We start from the raw sequence: 17,486 nt of genomic DNA on the forward strand, positions 1-17,486 counted from the left end.
CTTCAAATTGCACAAATCTGAAGCTGGGAACGGATTAGGGACCCACATCATCTGAGGTGGGCCTTTCTGTAGCGGGGACTGCCACCTCCCAGAGTGGGTAAAGCCCTCCTGGGGGAACTAGGCCAAACTGTACACCACTCCTAGTATGGGGTAGGGAGATCACATCTGTCCCACCTCCTCCGCCCCCCCTTTAACGCCTTTCATCCTCATTTTCTGATACCACCAGGGAGGGGTCACGAATGGGTGTCGAGGGGGTTTTTCGAGGAGGAGGAATGAGAAGAACATCCTCTGGTTCTTCATCTCCTACCCCGTCATCATCATTCACCTGCACAAGAGGGACTAAAACAGAGGCTTTATCCTTTTTTCATGCCATAAAGTCATAAAACATTCTACATACAGCTTTTCATCCCACTTTTTAGTTCAAGTACAAAATAGATCAACTTCATAATGATACCAAAATCTCTAAAACCATTTTAAAGGTCATTTAACCCCATCGGGGAGCTGGTATTGAGGCCACACCTGATTACATAAACCTTGAAGATGTCTCCTAGTTAGGGAATCCCTTCCTAAGTAAGTCCAATTCCTAGTGGACTCTCAGGCGGAACCTTACTTCCATGGCTACCCACCTGAAATGGGGAATCTCACCGGTCTCCCGTCCAACCTCAAGGGACCTAGTCACCCATTCTTGGAGGGAATCTGTGAGAACCAACGCCCCTGTGGCTTTTACAGAGGATTTACTGCCCGATGCCCAGTTACCTACCAAGGCCAACAGAAACTTTCTCCCTCTGTCCAGAGCTCACTGCCGTGAAGTCCTCCCCCATCGCCAGACCTCTGGGCCACCACAGGTTGAGAGACCTCCACAACTTGAGGAGGGGTGCACCTTCTCTCTTCCCGGGTCCTTCCCAGGGGCTCAGTCCTTAGGGAGCTGGAACCAGGGCCTGAGTAATTTGAGCCCCATGTTGGGTGCCAAAAATTTGTTACCCAAATATGGTCCATGCCCTGGAACAGTCGAGCCAGTGAAACATACTCCAAGTCAGAAAGAGTGAGAAAGTTTTAATTTAGGAGGTGTACACCAACGGGGATCCGACAGCAAAAAGCATTTTTACATTAGAGCTTATATATGATTTTTACAAAGGTTAGAAGTGTTGTTATTCATTACAAGGTAATTACAAGGGACTCTATCATACTAAAGAGAGAAGGAACTGAACACTTCCTTATCAGGCTAAAGATATACATATCTGACATCTGGGCTCTAATCTTGCTGTGGGGGTTCATAAACCACAGGTGGCCGGACAGAGCAAAACAAAGTTGTTAACAAAGGTATGCGACAAGTAGAAGGCAAAGAAAAACGAAAAAAACTTACAGGCTCATCATGGCGTTAGTTACATCAAGCTCTCAGTTGCCCATTTTGACAAGGAGAAAATACGCTGGGGAGTATTAGGGTAACACTCTTAACACTTCCTACTGTGATAATGATGAACGTAACATACTTTTGATAGCCCTTTGGTTTTACATTCTATGAAGAATTATAGTCTCTCATTGAGCGGGCTGAGTCTGCTTTCAAATGTAGAGGGGAAGCAAGGGGGAGCCCCTGGAGCCAGGAGTTGTGAAGCATAATACTGCCCTGAGGAAAGGGCCGGGTTCCACTTGCCCAATTCTTTTTAGTACTTTCCCAACTTGGCTGAAGTGCCTCAGGTCTTGGCCACATGAGGCTCTGAAAGAGGATAATTTCTACCTTGCTGGGGAGCTACTGACTCCACATTTGCAGTTCCTATTACTATGTTCTCCATCCCCTTCAGTATGATCAATTGCTGTGGCTCACAGTTATTATTGAGCCCTGGTGGTGCAAGGGTTAAGCACTGCTAACTGAAAGGTCCGCAGTTCGAACCCACTGCAGAAAGATGTGGCAGTAAGCTTCTGTAAAGATTAAAGCCTTGGAAACCCCATGGGGCAGTTCTACTCTGTCCTACAGGGTCACCTAGAGTTGGAATCAACCCGACAGCAATGGATCATGGTTATTCTCCAAACTTCTCCAACTGATCCACCATCTGCCCCATGAGACTTTCAAGCCCCAAAGTCCTGAATATCCAAGGCTTCTTTCCTGTTAGAGGAAATGGTTTCCCCACTTTAAGTTCTGTAGGATGAATTAATTCCAAAAGGGATCTATCTGAAGTTATAAAAGGTGAAATCTACTTGCATTGTGCTACAGAAATAAGAAACCTAGAGATTTGTCCTTGCAGATCTGCTCACTTGCAACTTTAGGGTCCTAAGAGAATATAAGCATTTTCATAAGTACTTTTATTACAGCATTTTAAAAAGGCCTATTAGTTTTGATAAGATGTGGAATTCTACACCTCCAAAGCCGTAAGAATGACAGACGATAACTTGCAGGAAATTGGCAAGTGTCTTCTAGGGAGCCCTAGATTTACAAGATGCTTTCAGTGACATTAGTTACCAAAAGCACTTCTGGACAACCACAACACAGAATTCCACAAACCACACACAACTCAGGACAAAGAATGGATAAGAAAGGATGGAGACCATGCATCAGACGGCATATCTGACCAGAGAGCCAACTTCTGGAGGCCAGGTGCTCAAGTCCCAGTGGATAAGAGGCCGCCGCACACAGTTCTAATGCCTCAAACCTCGAGAGGAGCTGGGAAAATCTAGTCTCATCTCTTTTGATGCTGGTAATCCTAAGCAGTGCTGACAAAACCAGCCTCCATACCTTATCGGGTAACATAGCTCTGAAAAGCTTCCTTGAGCAATTGCGGCAGCAGCCAGGGCAGCAGGTGAGGTGTCCCATGAACTGAAGAATTCACTGAATAGGCCTGTGATATCCTTACACCCACAAACAGTCTGGGTTTAGCCTAATGCATTCTCTTCCTCTACCCCAAAGGTTTAAGATTTGAGTAAGCACGATCTAGAACAGATGCTGTTGGGTACCTTTACTATTGGGGGATGTTAGGATTTGGCTGAAATGGCAAATTTTATTAATCATGAGTGGCAATAATTTTTAGGTTTAGTCACAGTGCATCTGCATTATCTTTCTTACTATTTTTAGTAGAATTTTAAAATTATTGGTTCATTAATCATTTAATAGAAAGAATTATTCAGAAGCGGCAAGTAGGTGGTTGAACAGGATCATTCTTCAGTAGTATCCAGCCTAGAGAGAAGAGAAAGGAATCCAGGTTACTCTGCTGGTTTAAAAACCCACCCAACCAGTCTTGGAAAATGCATTTAATATCAAGACTCTAACAAATACCTCCTGTCTTAAGAGACTCTAAATGTATTTTATTAAAAAAAGGCCTATGTATCCCTAAGAAATAAGTGAAGTCTGGGCTGAAAATAAAGGCCTATGTCCTCCCTCAAACAGCAGCAGCAGCAAAACGTGGTGATGGAAGCTGTATTCTGTCCAGTGTGAGACAATATCACAGTAGAGATAGGAGTTGAAAATCCTCATTTACTTTCCCAACATTGTAACTAGGAAGCTGAAGTCTCTACATGAAATCTGAAAACTGGGAACAATTTTATTTCTAAAATTGAAAAGCAGTATTGAATTTAATTCCTATCTATGGAGACTGAAGTGGTGCTATTGCAACCTCAAAGTTCAAATGTTATATTTAATTTTCAAAGACCTAATGACATTAACCAACTTTAACATCCCATATTTCTCAACCTTTTTAAATCCATACCCCTATAGTGCTTTTTGTAGCTTATATTAAGTTTACTGAAAATTTACTTTGTGTACTTACATTTCTTAAAAAATGCATACAGAGTAAGCTTTTCGAACTTCTCTTCCTCTGAGATTGATATGCTCCCTTTAGACTGGTAATCACTGCTTCTGATTTCCCATTTTAAAATGTTCCATATCTATTCTAATTCTATTAAAGCCAATTAATAAAATCAAATCAAAGTATATAACAAAAGAAGTAAACTCTTAATTGTAGAAGGGCAATTTCAGAAAAATGTTTGCAATTTCATAAAAATATCGATTATTATAATAAAGACTCCTCATAAAATATGCAATATTGTCTCAGAGTCATTTCTCTCAAATAAAAGATGACTTGACAAAAGGAGGATAAAAGCTCAAAGAGAAGGCCAAAGAAGCACAAAGAGGAAAAGAAAGCCAAATCTTTACTTCCAGATTGAACCCCACAAAATAGGAGCAGCTAACACATCAGCTAACAGTAAGGAGAACTGAGAGAGCTGGAGTTGAAAGTGGCCTCGGGATGAGCAAGCTAGGCCTAGAAAGGGCTCAGAAAAGGCTTTGCCTGTGGTCATTTTAAGTCAGTATCAGAGCCAGGGATCAAAGCCACATTTTCTTATCCTCAGCTAAATGTTTTTATACATTGCTGCTTCTCTAGACCCTAACAGAGAAAGATCAGTCTGCCAAACCCTCGTGTGAACTCTAAATGGACTCACGGTCCAGCCCCAGCCTGTCTGGCGTGGTGCAACTGCACTTGGGGGGCCTTCCTGGGAATATGGCAAGGCGGGGAGCGTAGATTCATCCCAGTTCTCCATCTTTTCCATGAGGCTGAGGAATTCTGTCCCAACTAGGAAGCTGCATATTAGGCTGGAGGAAGAATGTCTTGGGAAAAGAGCAAGGTAGACAACAGAACCAAGCACGCCTCCAACCATATCCACAGCCTCAGAAAGATGTAGAATTGAAATCCTTAACCTACTAAGTCTTGACTAAGTTTGCTACCATGAATTCCAAAGTCAAACTTTTTTTTTAAACAAAACAAAAAATGATTCAGACATTTTCAAAAGATTATTCTTAAATTGTGTACAAAAAAGAGAAAGAGGTCAGTGTCAAAATGGCACTTCCTCCAGGAGAGCTGTGTGGATGTAGAAGGGTAAGAGGGCTCACTATCATGGCTGTCCTTTTTCCAGAAATGGTTTGTGCTTCAGGTAAATCATTGCCTCTACACATTTCTCTTAGATTTCCAGCAAAGCCCCCTTCTATTAAAATTTGTGACTAAGGCGAGTTTTAACACTCGGATACTCTGGGCCAAAGTCTGAAATGTTTGGAGATAAGTTAAACATTCTCCTTTCACTAACCCCTAAGGCCTCCAACTGTAGCAAAACATGTAACTAAAAGAAAACATATCCCAACTTGGCCCACCTTACATATAAAAAGAAAACAAGGCGTTCCTACCTTGCTCTTTACAGAGAAGGATTTGAAATCTGCTGTTCACCACTGTTTACTGGACCAATGCAGTCTGTGAACTACTAGAAAAATCAACAGGGCCTTTCTCCTCAGCACAGCTTGGTATTTCTGAGAAAACCCAAATGATTTCAAATGCAACTGAAATCGTCAATTCCGCTAAATTGTGATATAATCGATAGCATATTACCATTGAAGCTGTGATATTATAAGAGGATCCAACCCCTTTTCAAATTTTAAACAAAATATAAATATAAATACAGTTATTTCCAATAGATGTTAAATGCTGTATTCTTGTCTCTCTTCCCAAACGTTGTCAACAGTTTCAACCTCCTCAGTCAGCAGCTGAGGGCTCAAAGAACACAATTCGGTTAGTTCCCCATTCCATCTTAACTTTCATTGTCATGGATTTTCTCATTCCTCTGAAAGATACCCAAACTGCTTTAGGAAGGCAGCTATCACAAGGGCCTCTTTGTAAGCCCATCTCTATAACAACTACCCACCCAAGACAACCTTTATCTGGTAGTCAACTTTGGAGGAAAAACACTCCAGCCTAATAAATATTCCTCACCAAAATTGCTTCACCACCATTACCCTCCACCACAGAACACTCTCCTCCATTTCCAGGGTATGCTGATTTCATGCATATTCAAGAACAAAACTGAAACTAAAATGACAGAACGAAAGCTAAAGGATCAGAAGGCTAGCCAACTCAGAATTCTGCAAGCAAGTTCTACAGTGTTTTAAACTTAGGCCAGAGGTCAGCAAACTTTCTGTACAAATATTTTAGGCTTTGTGGGTCATCTAGGCTTTGTTCCACCTACTCAATTCAGCCATCACAGCATGAAAGCAGCCAAAGACAATCAGTAACAGACAGGTGTAGCTGTGTTCCTATAAAACTTTATTTACAAAAATAGGTAGTGGGCCAGCAGCTCTAACAGTTAATATTTGAGATATGGTTCATTTATAAAAGTAGAAGAATTCCCAAGGCAGAAGAAAAAAATACATGTGGCAGCCACTCACACCGACACCTCATGAGCACTGGAGACTTACCTTGATGAGCACAGCTGCTACAATACCCAAGACAGTGAGCATCAGAAGACAGAGTTTTCCTTTGTTAAACCGTTTCAAAATGAGAAATTTTGCCCAATCCACCTTTGACTGGCTGTTGGGAGGATATCTGAGTTTGTTAATACCTTCTCTCTTTAAACTTTTTAATAAACAGGAACGTTGATGAGAGAAAGTATCAAAACTATGTTTTCCATGATAAGCTCCTATCCCACTCGAACCTGAAATCAAGGGAACAGACAAAAAGGCTTCACTGTAGGTATGACAAGAGTCCCTGGGTGCTGCAAATGGTTGACACACTTGGCTGCAAACTGAAAGGCTGAAGGTTTGAGTCTACCCAGAGGTGCCTCAGAAGAAAGGCCTAACAATCTGCTTCTGAAAAGCTGGCCATTGAAAACCCTACGGGAGCACAGTTCTACTCTGACACACGTGAGGTCACCATAAGTCAGAGTTGACTCCACGGCAACTGGTTTTTTGGTAGGTATGACACAAGAGTTGAGCGTGGTCCTTCTCAACACTGACCAAGAAAACCCACATGTACTCCTTGCTGCCTGGGATGCCCCCATTTAACTTCTCTGGCAGTGGAAGTACCTCTTTTCAAGAACTCCTTTCTAGCGTTCCCCAGCAAATTTAATCTCCCTATCAAACAGAACACTAACCAACAGTAGGGCAAGCGTTTGTCGCTCTTTAGGGTAGTGGCTCTCATTTATGCCAGAAACTGTGCTAAGAGTTTAAAGCCATACCTAACTAAATTAACATTACCACCTTACTGAGTAAAGTACTATCACCTATACTTCCAGAAAGGAAAAAGCTTAGCGAGGTCATGTAATCAGCCCCAGATCCCATGGAGAGTAGGTAGCAAACCCAATGTGTGGGCCCAGGTCAGTTTGACTCTAAATGCTACATGTGCTCTTGTACCACGGCTCCATGTGGTTTTATTTACCCATGGCCCTGCTCATCCACTTGCTTCCTTTAATCCAAAAAACCCATTGCCATGGAGTCACCCATTGCCATCGAGTCAATTCCGACTCATAGCAACCCTACAGGACACAGCAGAACTGTCCCATAGGGTTTCCAAAGCTATGATCTTTATGGAAGCAGACTTCCCCATCTTTCTCCCGCAGAGTGGCTGGTGGGCCATAGAAAGCAAAGGAGACCAGTGTGACAGGGTTATGAAGCCAGGTGATAATAAGTAAGTGTAAATCTCTGCACTCTTAAAAATCCAGGTTCTGTAACAGTTTTCCTTTTCCTACTTTATTATGTGTACAGTGGACTGGCAGGTAAATAGGGCAGAAGTAGAGAGAAGAGTATGTGGATGGCAGAGGATAAGACCCACACACCCGAAGGCCAGTGAGCAGTTCAGCAGGCCAGGCCGCAGTGTGTGTGTCATCAACAGTTAGGTGGTGCCTAGAGCTGCAGGAAAGGACTGTTTAGGAAGCAAGTGTAGTGTAAGAAGAGGACCGATGACAGAACCCTGAGAACTCTGACCTTTAAGGAGGGCAGAGGTGGAGGAGCTGACCAAAGACACGACGAAGGAGAAAGGAAACAGAAAACATAATGTGAAGGAAGAGTAAGTTTGGCAAGAAAGTGCCCATCCACACATAAATGGATAAACAAAACGTGGTCTAGCCATACTATTGAATATTAGCCATAAAGAGAAATGAAGTCCTGATACATGCTACAATATGGATGAACTTTGAAAACATTAAACTGAGTGAAATAAAACAATCACAAAAGGACAAATACTATCTCACTTATATGAAATATCTAGAATAGGCAAATGTATACAAAACAAAGTTTACCAGTGGTGAGTGGGCAGGAGAGGGAAAAGAGGAGTCTCTGTTTAGGGAGCAGTAAGTGTCTGTTCATTATGATTGAAAATCTGGCAATGATTACTGGTGACAGTTGCACAACACAATTAACATAATTGATATCACTAAACTATACACATGAAAAATGGTTGAATTGAAAAATATTGTATATTGTATATTTTTTAAAAAATAAAAAAAAGGGTGTCAAGAAAAAGTATGTCAAAACACTTAAAATAAAATTAATATGAAAGGTAAACAATATGAAGGAAAACTAAAAAATTTTACAGAAGAACATGAAAGAGTTGTATAAAATGAACAGACATAACATGTTCCCATAAGACTCCATATTTTAAAGATACAAATTCTTCCCAAAATAATTTGTAAATTTAAAGCAATTTCAATCAAAATCCCAGGGAGATTTAAAGGAATTTTTTTTTCTTTTCTTTTTTTTTTTTGAGTATGGGAAGGAAGTGGGCAAAGAGGGAGAAGAGACTGAAAAACTGGTTCTAAAGTTCATCTGGAAGGATAAATTTTCATAAAAATAGGTAAGAAAATATTCAAAATTATAATAAGGGCCTTTTATTTCCAGATATTGAAACAGTACTGTGTCCTGAAGAGCAAATATTGGATTGGTTGAATATATGGGTCTCAGAGACAGGCAACTTGAGCTCACTTCCTGGCACTACTACTTACTGTCTCCAAAACCCATGTATTCAACCACAGTACTTGGCATATAATAAGCACATACTAAATCCTAGCTATAAAGCTAACTGTAAAGCTATAGTAATTGACACTGTGGTACTCATTAAGGAGGGAAAAAATCCAGAAAGATCAATGAAACCAGTAATTATTCAAAAAAACTGGTGCCAGCATAATTGTTTTACTCTTTGAGAAAAAATAACTCCACGGTTAAATGTAAAAAACAAACCATTAGAGAATTTTAAAAAAATACAGATGAATAGTCATATAATGCTGAAGTAGAGAAGACTTTTCTAAGCCTAACTCTCAAATCAGAAACCATAAAGCAAAAGGCATCACAGGTTTAACTACATAAATTTTCAAATCACAGACAAAATTAAAGACAAACTGCAATCTGGAAAAAAATATTTGCTACAGATGTGATCATTTAATTAATTTTCTTAGTTATAAAAAGGGTACTTACATATCAATAAGGAAAAGTGAACAAAAACATCAAGCAAAGGACATGAACAGAAAATTCATGAGAACTAACTGAGAAAAGTTCAAACCTCACTAATAATGAAAGGAATACAAACTAAAATGAGACATGTTTTTTGCCTAGCCATTTAGTAATGGAAATATCCAGTGTTGATAATTATGGGGCAATCACTCATATATTGCTCATGGAGATATAAAATGGCCCAACTTTACAGGGAAATTTGGCAATACGAATCTGCAGTGCTATGGATTGCTTTTGTATGGCCATTCTAGCCATGGACTTGTAACTCCCACCAAATGACTAGGAGGGACTATGCAAATAAGGTGCTTGTGGCCCACCAAGGAGATTGGACAGCTTGCTAATAATACAAATAAGGTGCATGGTACCCTCGTGAAGGAAGGACCATGCAAATAAGGTGTATGGTATCCTAACAAGGGGGTTAGTCAGATAAGCCATCCCACAAGGCTTAAAATGAGCCATCCCAGAGGTGGAAAGGGGAGACCTCACTGCCCCCAAGAAGAAGAGCTAGGAGTGGAATGCATCCTTTGGACCCAGAGTCCCTGTGCTGAGAACCTCCTAGACCCAGGAGACAGAGAGAGAGAGCTGTAACACTGGGGACGGTTCGAGATGGCAAGCAGCAGCAACAGCAGCAGAGAAATGGCGGCAGCAGAACCAGAAGAACAGTGCGAGACAGCGTGGTGGGCTTCCTGGCCTACAGAGCAAGGCAGTTACAGTAGGCTTGCTGACCCATGAAGCGAGAGAGCTGAGTACCTTTGAGCAGGAGGCTTTCTGGTAGAGTGGGGTGCCTCTGGGCACTTATTGGCAGAACTAAAGGGCTTTGTAACACTTGCCCGAGTAGGGCAGAGGCCAGTCAGAGGGGCTCAGGGGCCAAGGGAGAGGCCTGCTCATGTGTACAGCTGAGGAGCTGTCTGACCACTGAAGAACTGCTTCCTGAGTCATTCCTGATCCTGATCCTGAATTGTAACCTGTTACTTCCCTAATAAACCCCATAATCGTGAACATGGTCTGTGAGTTCTGTGCGGCCACTGCAAAAAATTATCAAACCCAGCAGAGAAGTAGAGTGCAGTGGGAGGGACAGCTGGTGTCAGAATTGGTAAAGATTGGAGGGTAGAGGTATGTTTGACCTCCACCTCACAGGGATCAGCCTTGGGCTGATGTTGATCTTGATTCTCTTCCATCCTCACACCATTTTTACAGTATCAAAAGCCTTAAAGATATACATTTTTAAAGAAAAATCTAAACTATATACCAAAATGTTAATAGTGGTTATCCCTGAGAAGTGATTATATTTTTTCTTATAACTTTCTGTAATGTTTTTTTCACCACTGAATCTATATTACTCTTAAGAGTTAGAAGAAAAAAGCATTTTCATTTTGAAGAAATGTAAAAGCTCTTTTAATATAGCAATTGTACTTGTAAACATTTTTCCCAAGGAAATAATCAGAGATTGTACAAAGACATATTCAATGAGAAAAATTTTAAATCACAAAATCTAATAACAGGAACTGGTTAATATGCAACATTCGTATGATGGAACAGAATGCAGTTATTAAAATCATGAGGTAGAAGCATACTGACATGGGAAGATTTTCAGCCTACATTGTCACATACAGGCTAGAAAACAATACATAGTAAGATACTATTTTGGGGGAAAAAACTCATGAATTTATGTATATGTGTGTGCATATACATGCAAAGAAAAGAAGGTTAAGGACATACACCAGTGGTTATATTTAAGCAGTGGGATTACAGGTAATTCAAATTTTTATCCCGTGGGCTCTTCTATCTTTTCCAAGTTTTCGAAAAAAGCATGTATTCCTTTTGCATTTAGAGGGAAAAATGTTTGTTTTGTTTTAAAGAAGAAGGCGGTGTCAACAATACCAAATGCTATCTAGTCTAGTAAGATAAGGTCTGAAAACAAGTCACTAGATTTGCAATTAGGAGGCCTCTGGTGACCTCCCACAGTCACCCCAATGGTACAATGGAAGCTAGAATCCTGTGGGCTCAGCTGAGGAACTGGAGATAACAGAGTCTAATCTAATCTTGTAAAAATGTGGGCAGTGAAACTATAATTACTCCAGCCAAAATCCCAGAAGCCATCCTCTCTTCGTCCCTACCACCCTTCCCTCCCCTCCCCCACTCCCTGCCATCATACCCACCCACTCCATCAGCAAATTCTGCTGCTTAACCTCAAAAATACCCACTCTCTTCCACTGTCTCCTCTGCCACCACCGTAGTCCACATGGCCATCATTTCTAGATGAACCCCACAATACCCACTTACTAGGTCTCTCCCCACCTGTCCCTCACAACATGCCAGGCACTGGGTGGGTCACGGGAAGCAGGCTAGGGGTGAGACTCCCTTAATCTAGGCACAGGTGACTTGCTCACTGAGAGTGTGGGGCCATTTCATTTACATGGAGTAACTTATTTAAGCAATGACAAAGGAAGGGAATAAAGCATAAGCTTTTAAACCATCTGCTTTCGTCGTTTGCTTTTGGTTATGAGAATTTTTACACATTTGTTATTTTGTAATATCTCTATTAGAGAAGACAGAAAACCAGCACCCAAATGAAAAATAAGAAGTTGAAATAAGATGTCATCATGGTTCATCATCTCAGGTGTAAGAGGGAAGCAAGGGGAGAAGCAGCAGGAACAGGTTGTGTCCACAGAGCATCACTGAGTGTGAACTTCTTTCTGTTCATCCTCCCTAGGACATGGGGAGTCTGACTCTACTCAGACTGCAAAACAATTCAAGGAGAGGCGGCTCCCAGAAGGGGGCTGGGCTAAGAACTGATTACTACTTAATGTCACCTTGAGTAGAAAATAAATGGACACTAGAAAACCCTTCTGGTTGCTGTCTATGCCGTGGCACGCTGAATCTTTCATTCACTACCTCATTTAAAAAACGAGGGAGAGAGATCTTATTAATTAATTTGAGACTTTCTCGTTGGCCAAAAAACAAAAAAATCCCCAAAATCTAGGACAATAAATAAATAAACAAATGAAATGAACAAAATAATTACAGATTGTGTTAAGTCCTACAAAGGAAGGAAAGCGGGCAATAGGACGGAGATGCACCCTGTGCTGGAGGAGCTGGCAGGGGCGGGGGACTGGTGGTCAGGAAGGCCTCTATAGGAGTGGACAATCAAGCAGAGATGAGAAGTAGCAGCAGCCTGCTAACTTCAACAGCCCGGACAAATTATCTGTGAAATGTTGGTGCTTTATTTACCACGGACAAAAGAAGGTAATACTCACCTACTCCTCCAAATGGTAGAGAACTGAGTGTGAAATGCATAATAACATCGTTGCCTGTGACACCGCCACTGGACGTTTCATCAATCATTCGTTTGATCAACTAGGTAACAAAACAAAGTTTTCTAGGTCAGGACCACAGCTGACCGTGGGCCCAGGCACAGCTCCTCAAGAGAGGGGCTGTGTCCTCTACCTGTGTGCTTCAGAGGAGTCTCAAGTCTGGGGATACGGTGTCTATTCTGGCATCAACAAACTGACCTGACCTAAAAGATAAGTGATCTAAACTGTGACTCAATTTAGCAATATATCCAACACCTAAAAAGCACATCTAATACATCAAGTGAAGCAGCCTTAAATCTTCAGGGCTTTTAACTGAATCACCACCTATAGGTTTACAAACGCAAAACAGCAAAAGGCTTTTTATAAGGGGCAGTTCAGATTACATTTCGGTTTTTAAAAATGGTTAATGTTTTCTGTATCTTAAATTATAGTACATGAGTAGTAGATTTTTTTTTTTTTTGGTCTTCATGAAATACAAAAAATGTTTAACATTTCAGATTTAGCACCCTATTTTTGAAGAAATAAACATCAACCTAATACTCAAGTAGGCACAAAAACACTTCCTGGTCTATGTCATTTCACCTGGGTGCCAGCAAGCCCTTGAGAGCTCTTGGTAGTTAAGGCCAGGTATGGACTGTAGCACCTCAGATGACTCAACTGCTAGGAAGTGCCCCACTCCCCAGCCCCTCACCGAGTTGTACCCTGGCCAGTAATACTTTAGACTTCAGGGTCCCCCTACACTACATTATGTATGATGAGTTCACATGTCAGACCACTGTTTTGTTAACAGCCCATTCTTTATTGAGCCTTACAGTTGGTCTCACTTCAGATACCTGTAGTATCTGTGTCACCACAGCACTCAAGCTCCAGAAGCTGTCACATGACTGCCTGTACGGAGTCATCAAAAGCTCTTCAAAAAACAGCTGTTTATGAACTCCTCAGGCCTTGACTGCCCCCATTCCCCACCCCCCCCTTTCAGTTTTCCCTTTTTTCAGAGGGAGGGCTCCTGAACCTACTTTCCCACGTTGAGGCCACTACCCCTTCGGCAGCAGCCAGTACTAGCAATGCAGAAAAATGAGCCATGAAGCAGTCCTCCAAGTTGCTCAGCCTGTTGGGGTTCCACCACATTGAACAACAAAGTGACTTAATTTGAGAAACTGAAATCCAAGATATTATAACTGCTTACATGACAGTGCCAGAAATCTCTGTCCTACACAGCCGCATCTGAGTATCTGTCAATGCCACTTAGGTAAAAGGGGAATGATCTTATACTGGAAAGCCCCTGTGGATAAACATCAGAAAAGCATCTAATGCTGGCACATTTACCTCTTTTCAACCATACAGGACATGTTTGTGAGTCAAAAACTGGTGACACCCCAGCAGACTCAAATCTAACCCCAGGGAGTATGGGAAAAGATACAGTGATAATAACGTTAGGGCCTCACTACCCAAGACAGTAATCTATGAATAAGCCTCACTTGGTGAACTCTAATGTTATACAAGATAAAACATTATTTGCTTTACAGCAAAAAAGGAAATGATTTATGATAGTGGCTTATGATAGTAAGCTGTTCTCTATGAAGTTTACCTTATTGTTACGAGAAAATATATAAAAAGCCAGGGGCTTTTCATGGTCATTTATGAATTTTATGGCTTCATCTGCATTTTTCACAGGCACTATTGGAAGAATTGGTCCAAAAATTTCTTCTTGCATCACCTTGGCCTCAGGATCAACGTCAGTAAGTACTGTTGGGGCTAAAAAGGAAATAAAAGGAAACTAAAAATGCTGAAATAGAAGACAAAAATGCAGAACTCCCATCTGACACTTGTTTCATCAGGTCACCTATCCATTCCTTTTCCACTGCCACCCAAGTCATATCTCTTGGGGAAAAAAAAGTCCTAAGTATGTGCATTAACCTGTGCAAATATTAAATGTCTCCGAGCATGTGAATTGGAATCCTTGTGCAAAACAGGAGACACAGCTGGAGAAAAATGGAGAATAAAATTCTAATGCACAAAATAAGACTAGACTTACTGGCCTGACAGAGACTGGAGAAATGCGGAGAGTATGATCCCAGACACCCTTTTAGCTCAGTAATGAAGTCACTCCTGAGGTTCACCCTTTAGCCAAAAATTAAACAAAACAAGACTAAAGGGACACACCAGCCCAGAGGCAAGGACTAGAAGGCAGGAGGCGACAGGAAAGCTAGTAATAGGGAACCCAAGGTTGAAAACGGCATAGTGTTGACATGTCATGGGGTTGGTAACCAATGTCACAGAACAATATGTGTACTAACTGTTTAATGAGAAGCTACTCTATTCTGTAAACTTTCATCTAAAGTACAAGGAAAAAAAAGAAAAAAAGAGCTCAAAGGCACCAAATAACAACAATCTTCTGAATGCTTCACATAATGCAGTTTTTCAGGCTTACAGTTATATCCCTGTTTCACAGAAAAATAAATGTCATTTCACAACATTAAAAAAAGGGGGAGGGGGCAGATACATACTGGAATAGGTGGCCTATGCATATTTAAAAGGAGATTATGTTTACATCTTTTTGTGGGCAAGTCTCTCTGGAAATCAAATCAACACCATTTCTTCTCGATACAAGCGCTCTTCATGCAAATTATCTCACTGACCCTTTATTATAACTCTGTTAACACTGTGAGGACATTTTACAGATTAAGAAAACATACTTAAATGGTCAAAACTCCCTAACCCTTAGTTCAGTGTTCTGTCTGCTATGGGGAAGATGTATTAGGAAAGAGGGCAAAGTGGATGATGAAGAAGCTTTGCAGAGTGTCCAGCATCCATACAAATATAAGTCACCAACTTGCCAAATGCTGTGAAGTCGACTCTGACTAATAGTAACCTCATGTGTGTCAGACTGGAACTATGCTCTATAGGGTTTTCAAGGCTGATTTTTTGGAAGTACAGGCAGTCCCTGATTTACAAGGCATTCGAACTATGCCAAACCACACTTAACAACCATCCTTGTTTTGGTATGTCTTATTGTTAGTAGCATGTATTACATACAACACTGCAGTGTGTAATCTGCTGATGTTATCATTCTCAAATGTTCACTCACAAATGTTTTTATGTAATGTTTCCAACTCTCAAAGGCAAATAAAGATCGGATTTATAAAGATACTGATAATAAAAGGCAATAATAATGAAAACTAAAAAAAAAAAAAAGAGAAGTATCCGACTTACGTCAAAATCGACTTAACAATGTCAGAATCAACTTACAAAGGAGTCGTCAGAACGGAACCCTGTCCTAAGTTGGGGACTACCTGTAGACTGCCAGGCCTTTCCTTTGAGGCTCCACTAGGTGGACTTGAATCACCAACCTTCTGGTTAGTAGTTGAGGGCATTAACTATTTGCACCACCCAGGGACTCCCAAGTCATCAATCAGCAGTACTCAAAAAGACCTTGCAAACAAAATGGATCATCAACTAAAAGAGAAGATACCTGACAATAACAGTGTGCTCTTTTCCTTTATCTAGCTTCCTACTAGCTCACCTTGGCATGACCTTTCCAGTACCACTCCAGAAGTATAAGCTGCTATCCCAAAACCACTCTCCACTTCTTCCCTGGGGTCAGAGCACTAATTTCGTTTGGGTGCCCACCCTACCTTGCAGTCATGTGCTCAGGTAAGGTGACCCTAACTCCAGGTCAGGGTAAAGTCCTAAGCTAATCATTAGTCTAAGTTATCTATGATCACCCTTTCCTCTTGCCATTGATTAGCCTAGAAGCTTGGACAGATTATGCAACAGGCAAGGTAAGCACTGTGCTTACCTTGCTCGCCAGATCATCTGTAGTGAAACTGCTCACTAAAGATTAGTAAGTAAGCACAAGTAAGTTTACTGGGTCATCGCCCCTGTCAGGGACTGTAAATTTGAAAAGAGGCTTTGATTCTGTACGAAGGTGCTGTGGGGTTGGGAGAGAAACAGATGCCAGCCATTCTTAGAAGCAGAATCTTTGATGTGGTGAAAAACGTGAAATTGTTCACTACAGATGATCTGGTAAGCAAGGTAAGGTCCATGCTTACCTTGCCTATTGGATAATACGCTCCTGCCTAGAAGTGGGCATGTGGCCCAGTTTTGGCCAATACGATAGAAGGAGAAGACGGGAGGAAAAGGTTTCCTTGCTCTTAAGTAGAAAAACAAAACAGACAGTTCCTTCCTTCCAGTGGACTTTCTACAGACATGTTTGTGACGCCTGAGATGCAGACAGCCGTCAGTAGAGGACAAAGTCACATGGTGAGGATGGGGGACAGAAAGACAGAAGAATCAGAGACTCTGATGATTAGCCAGCCCTGGAGCACCTCAGGACTGCTCATTATGAGAGAACGTATTCTTCCTTATTGTTTAAATCCTTTGTTTGTTTTTGTGTAACTTGCAGAATCCTATCACATAAGTAAAGTGATTTGGGGCGCAGCTTCTTTGCCAACTAAATGTGCCTGGAATTTTTCTGTCACCTTGTATGTTATTTTAGAAAAATGTGTTTAAAATTCAAAAGTATATATATTAATGGCAAAAAATAAAAAACACAAAGAAGATAAATAGTAAGGTCAAGTACAACAGATCAAAACATTATTTCTGGAATAGTATGGCCATTGGCTAGTTGTGGAATTGTGGCTAAGCGAGTTCCTTCTCTGGGCTGTTTTCCCATCCATAAACTGGGAATAATTACACAGAGTTCTATTCTGCTTCTCAGGGTTGTAAGGAAGAAAAAAAATTAGAGAATATATGTATAAATACTGAAAAACAAGTACAACACAGGTGGCATTATTAAACATGTATACATATATACATTATTAAATAGTTTATAATAAAAGCAGTATGCCAGAAAGTAGTATTTAATAGTTTAATTATTAATACATATATTAAATAATTTAATAAATTATTTTTAAACTATTAAA

General features: G+C 40.9%; 1 protein-coding gene across 5 annotated transcripts in view; it reads right to left on the reverse strand.

Moving 5' to 3' along the window:
- Positions 1 to 902: 902 nt before the first annotated feature.
- ALDH3A2 (aldehyde dehydrogenase 3 family member A2) overlaps positions 903 to 17,486 on the reverse strand; it is a 26,537-nt gene continuing 9,953 nt past the window's right edge. Inside the window, exons 7-10 of one of the 5 annotated variants that reach the window (XM_023735529.1) lie at positions 14,150 to 14,316; positions 12,505 to 12,604; positions 6,367 to 6,459; positions 903 to 3,166 (exon numbers count right to left, since the gene is read on the reverse strand). In XM_023735529.1, coding sequence (XP_023591297.1) covers positions 3,114 to 3,166; positions 6,367 to 6,459; positions 12,505 to 12,604; positions 14,150 to 14,316 — 413 coding nt within the window. In that variant the 3' untranslated portion in view covers positions 903 to 3,113. The other 4 variants (XM_004380981.2, XM_023735528.1, XM_023735531.1 and 1 more) reach the window with 4 other exon arrangements.

This window comes from Trichechus manatus, unplaced genomic scaffold (assembly GCF_000243295.1).
Source record: "Trichechus manatus latirostris isolate Lorelei unplaced genomic scaffold, TriManLat1.0 scaffold00080, whole genome shotgun sequence".
Taxonomy (NCBI): Eukaryota; Metazoa; Chordata; class Mammalia; order Sirenia; family Trichechidae; genus Trichechus; species Trichechus manatus.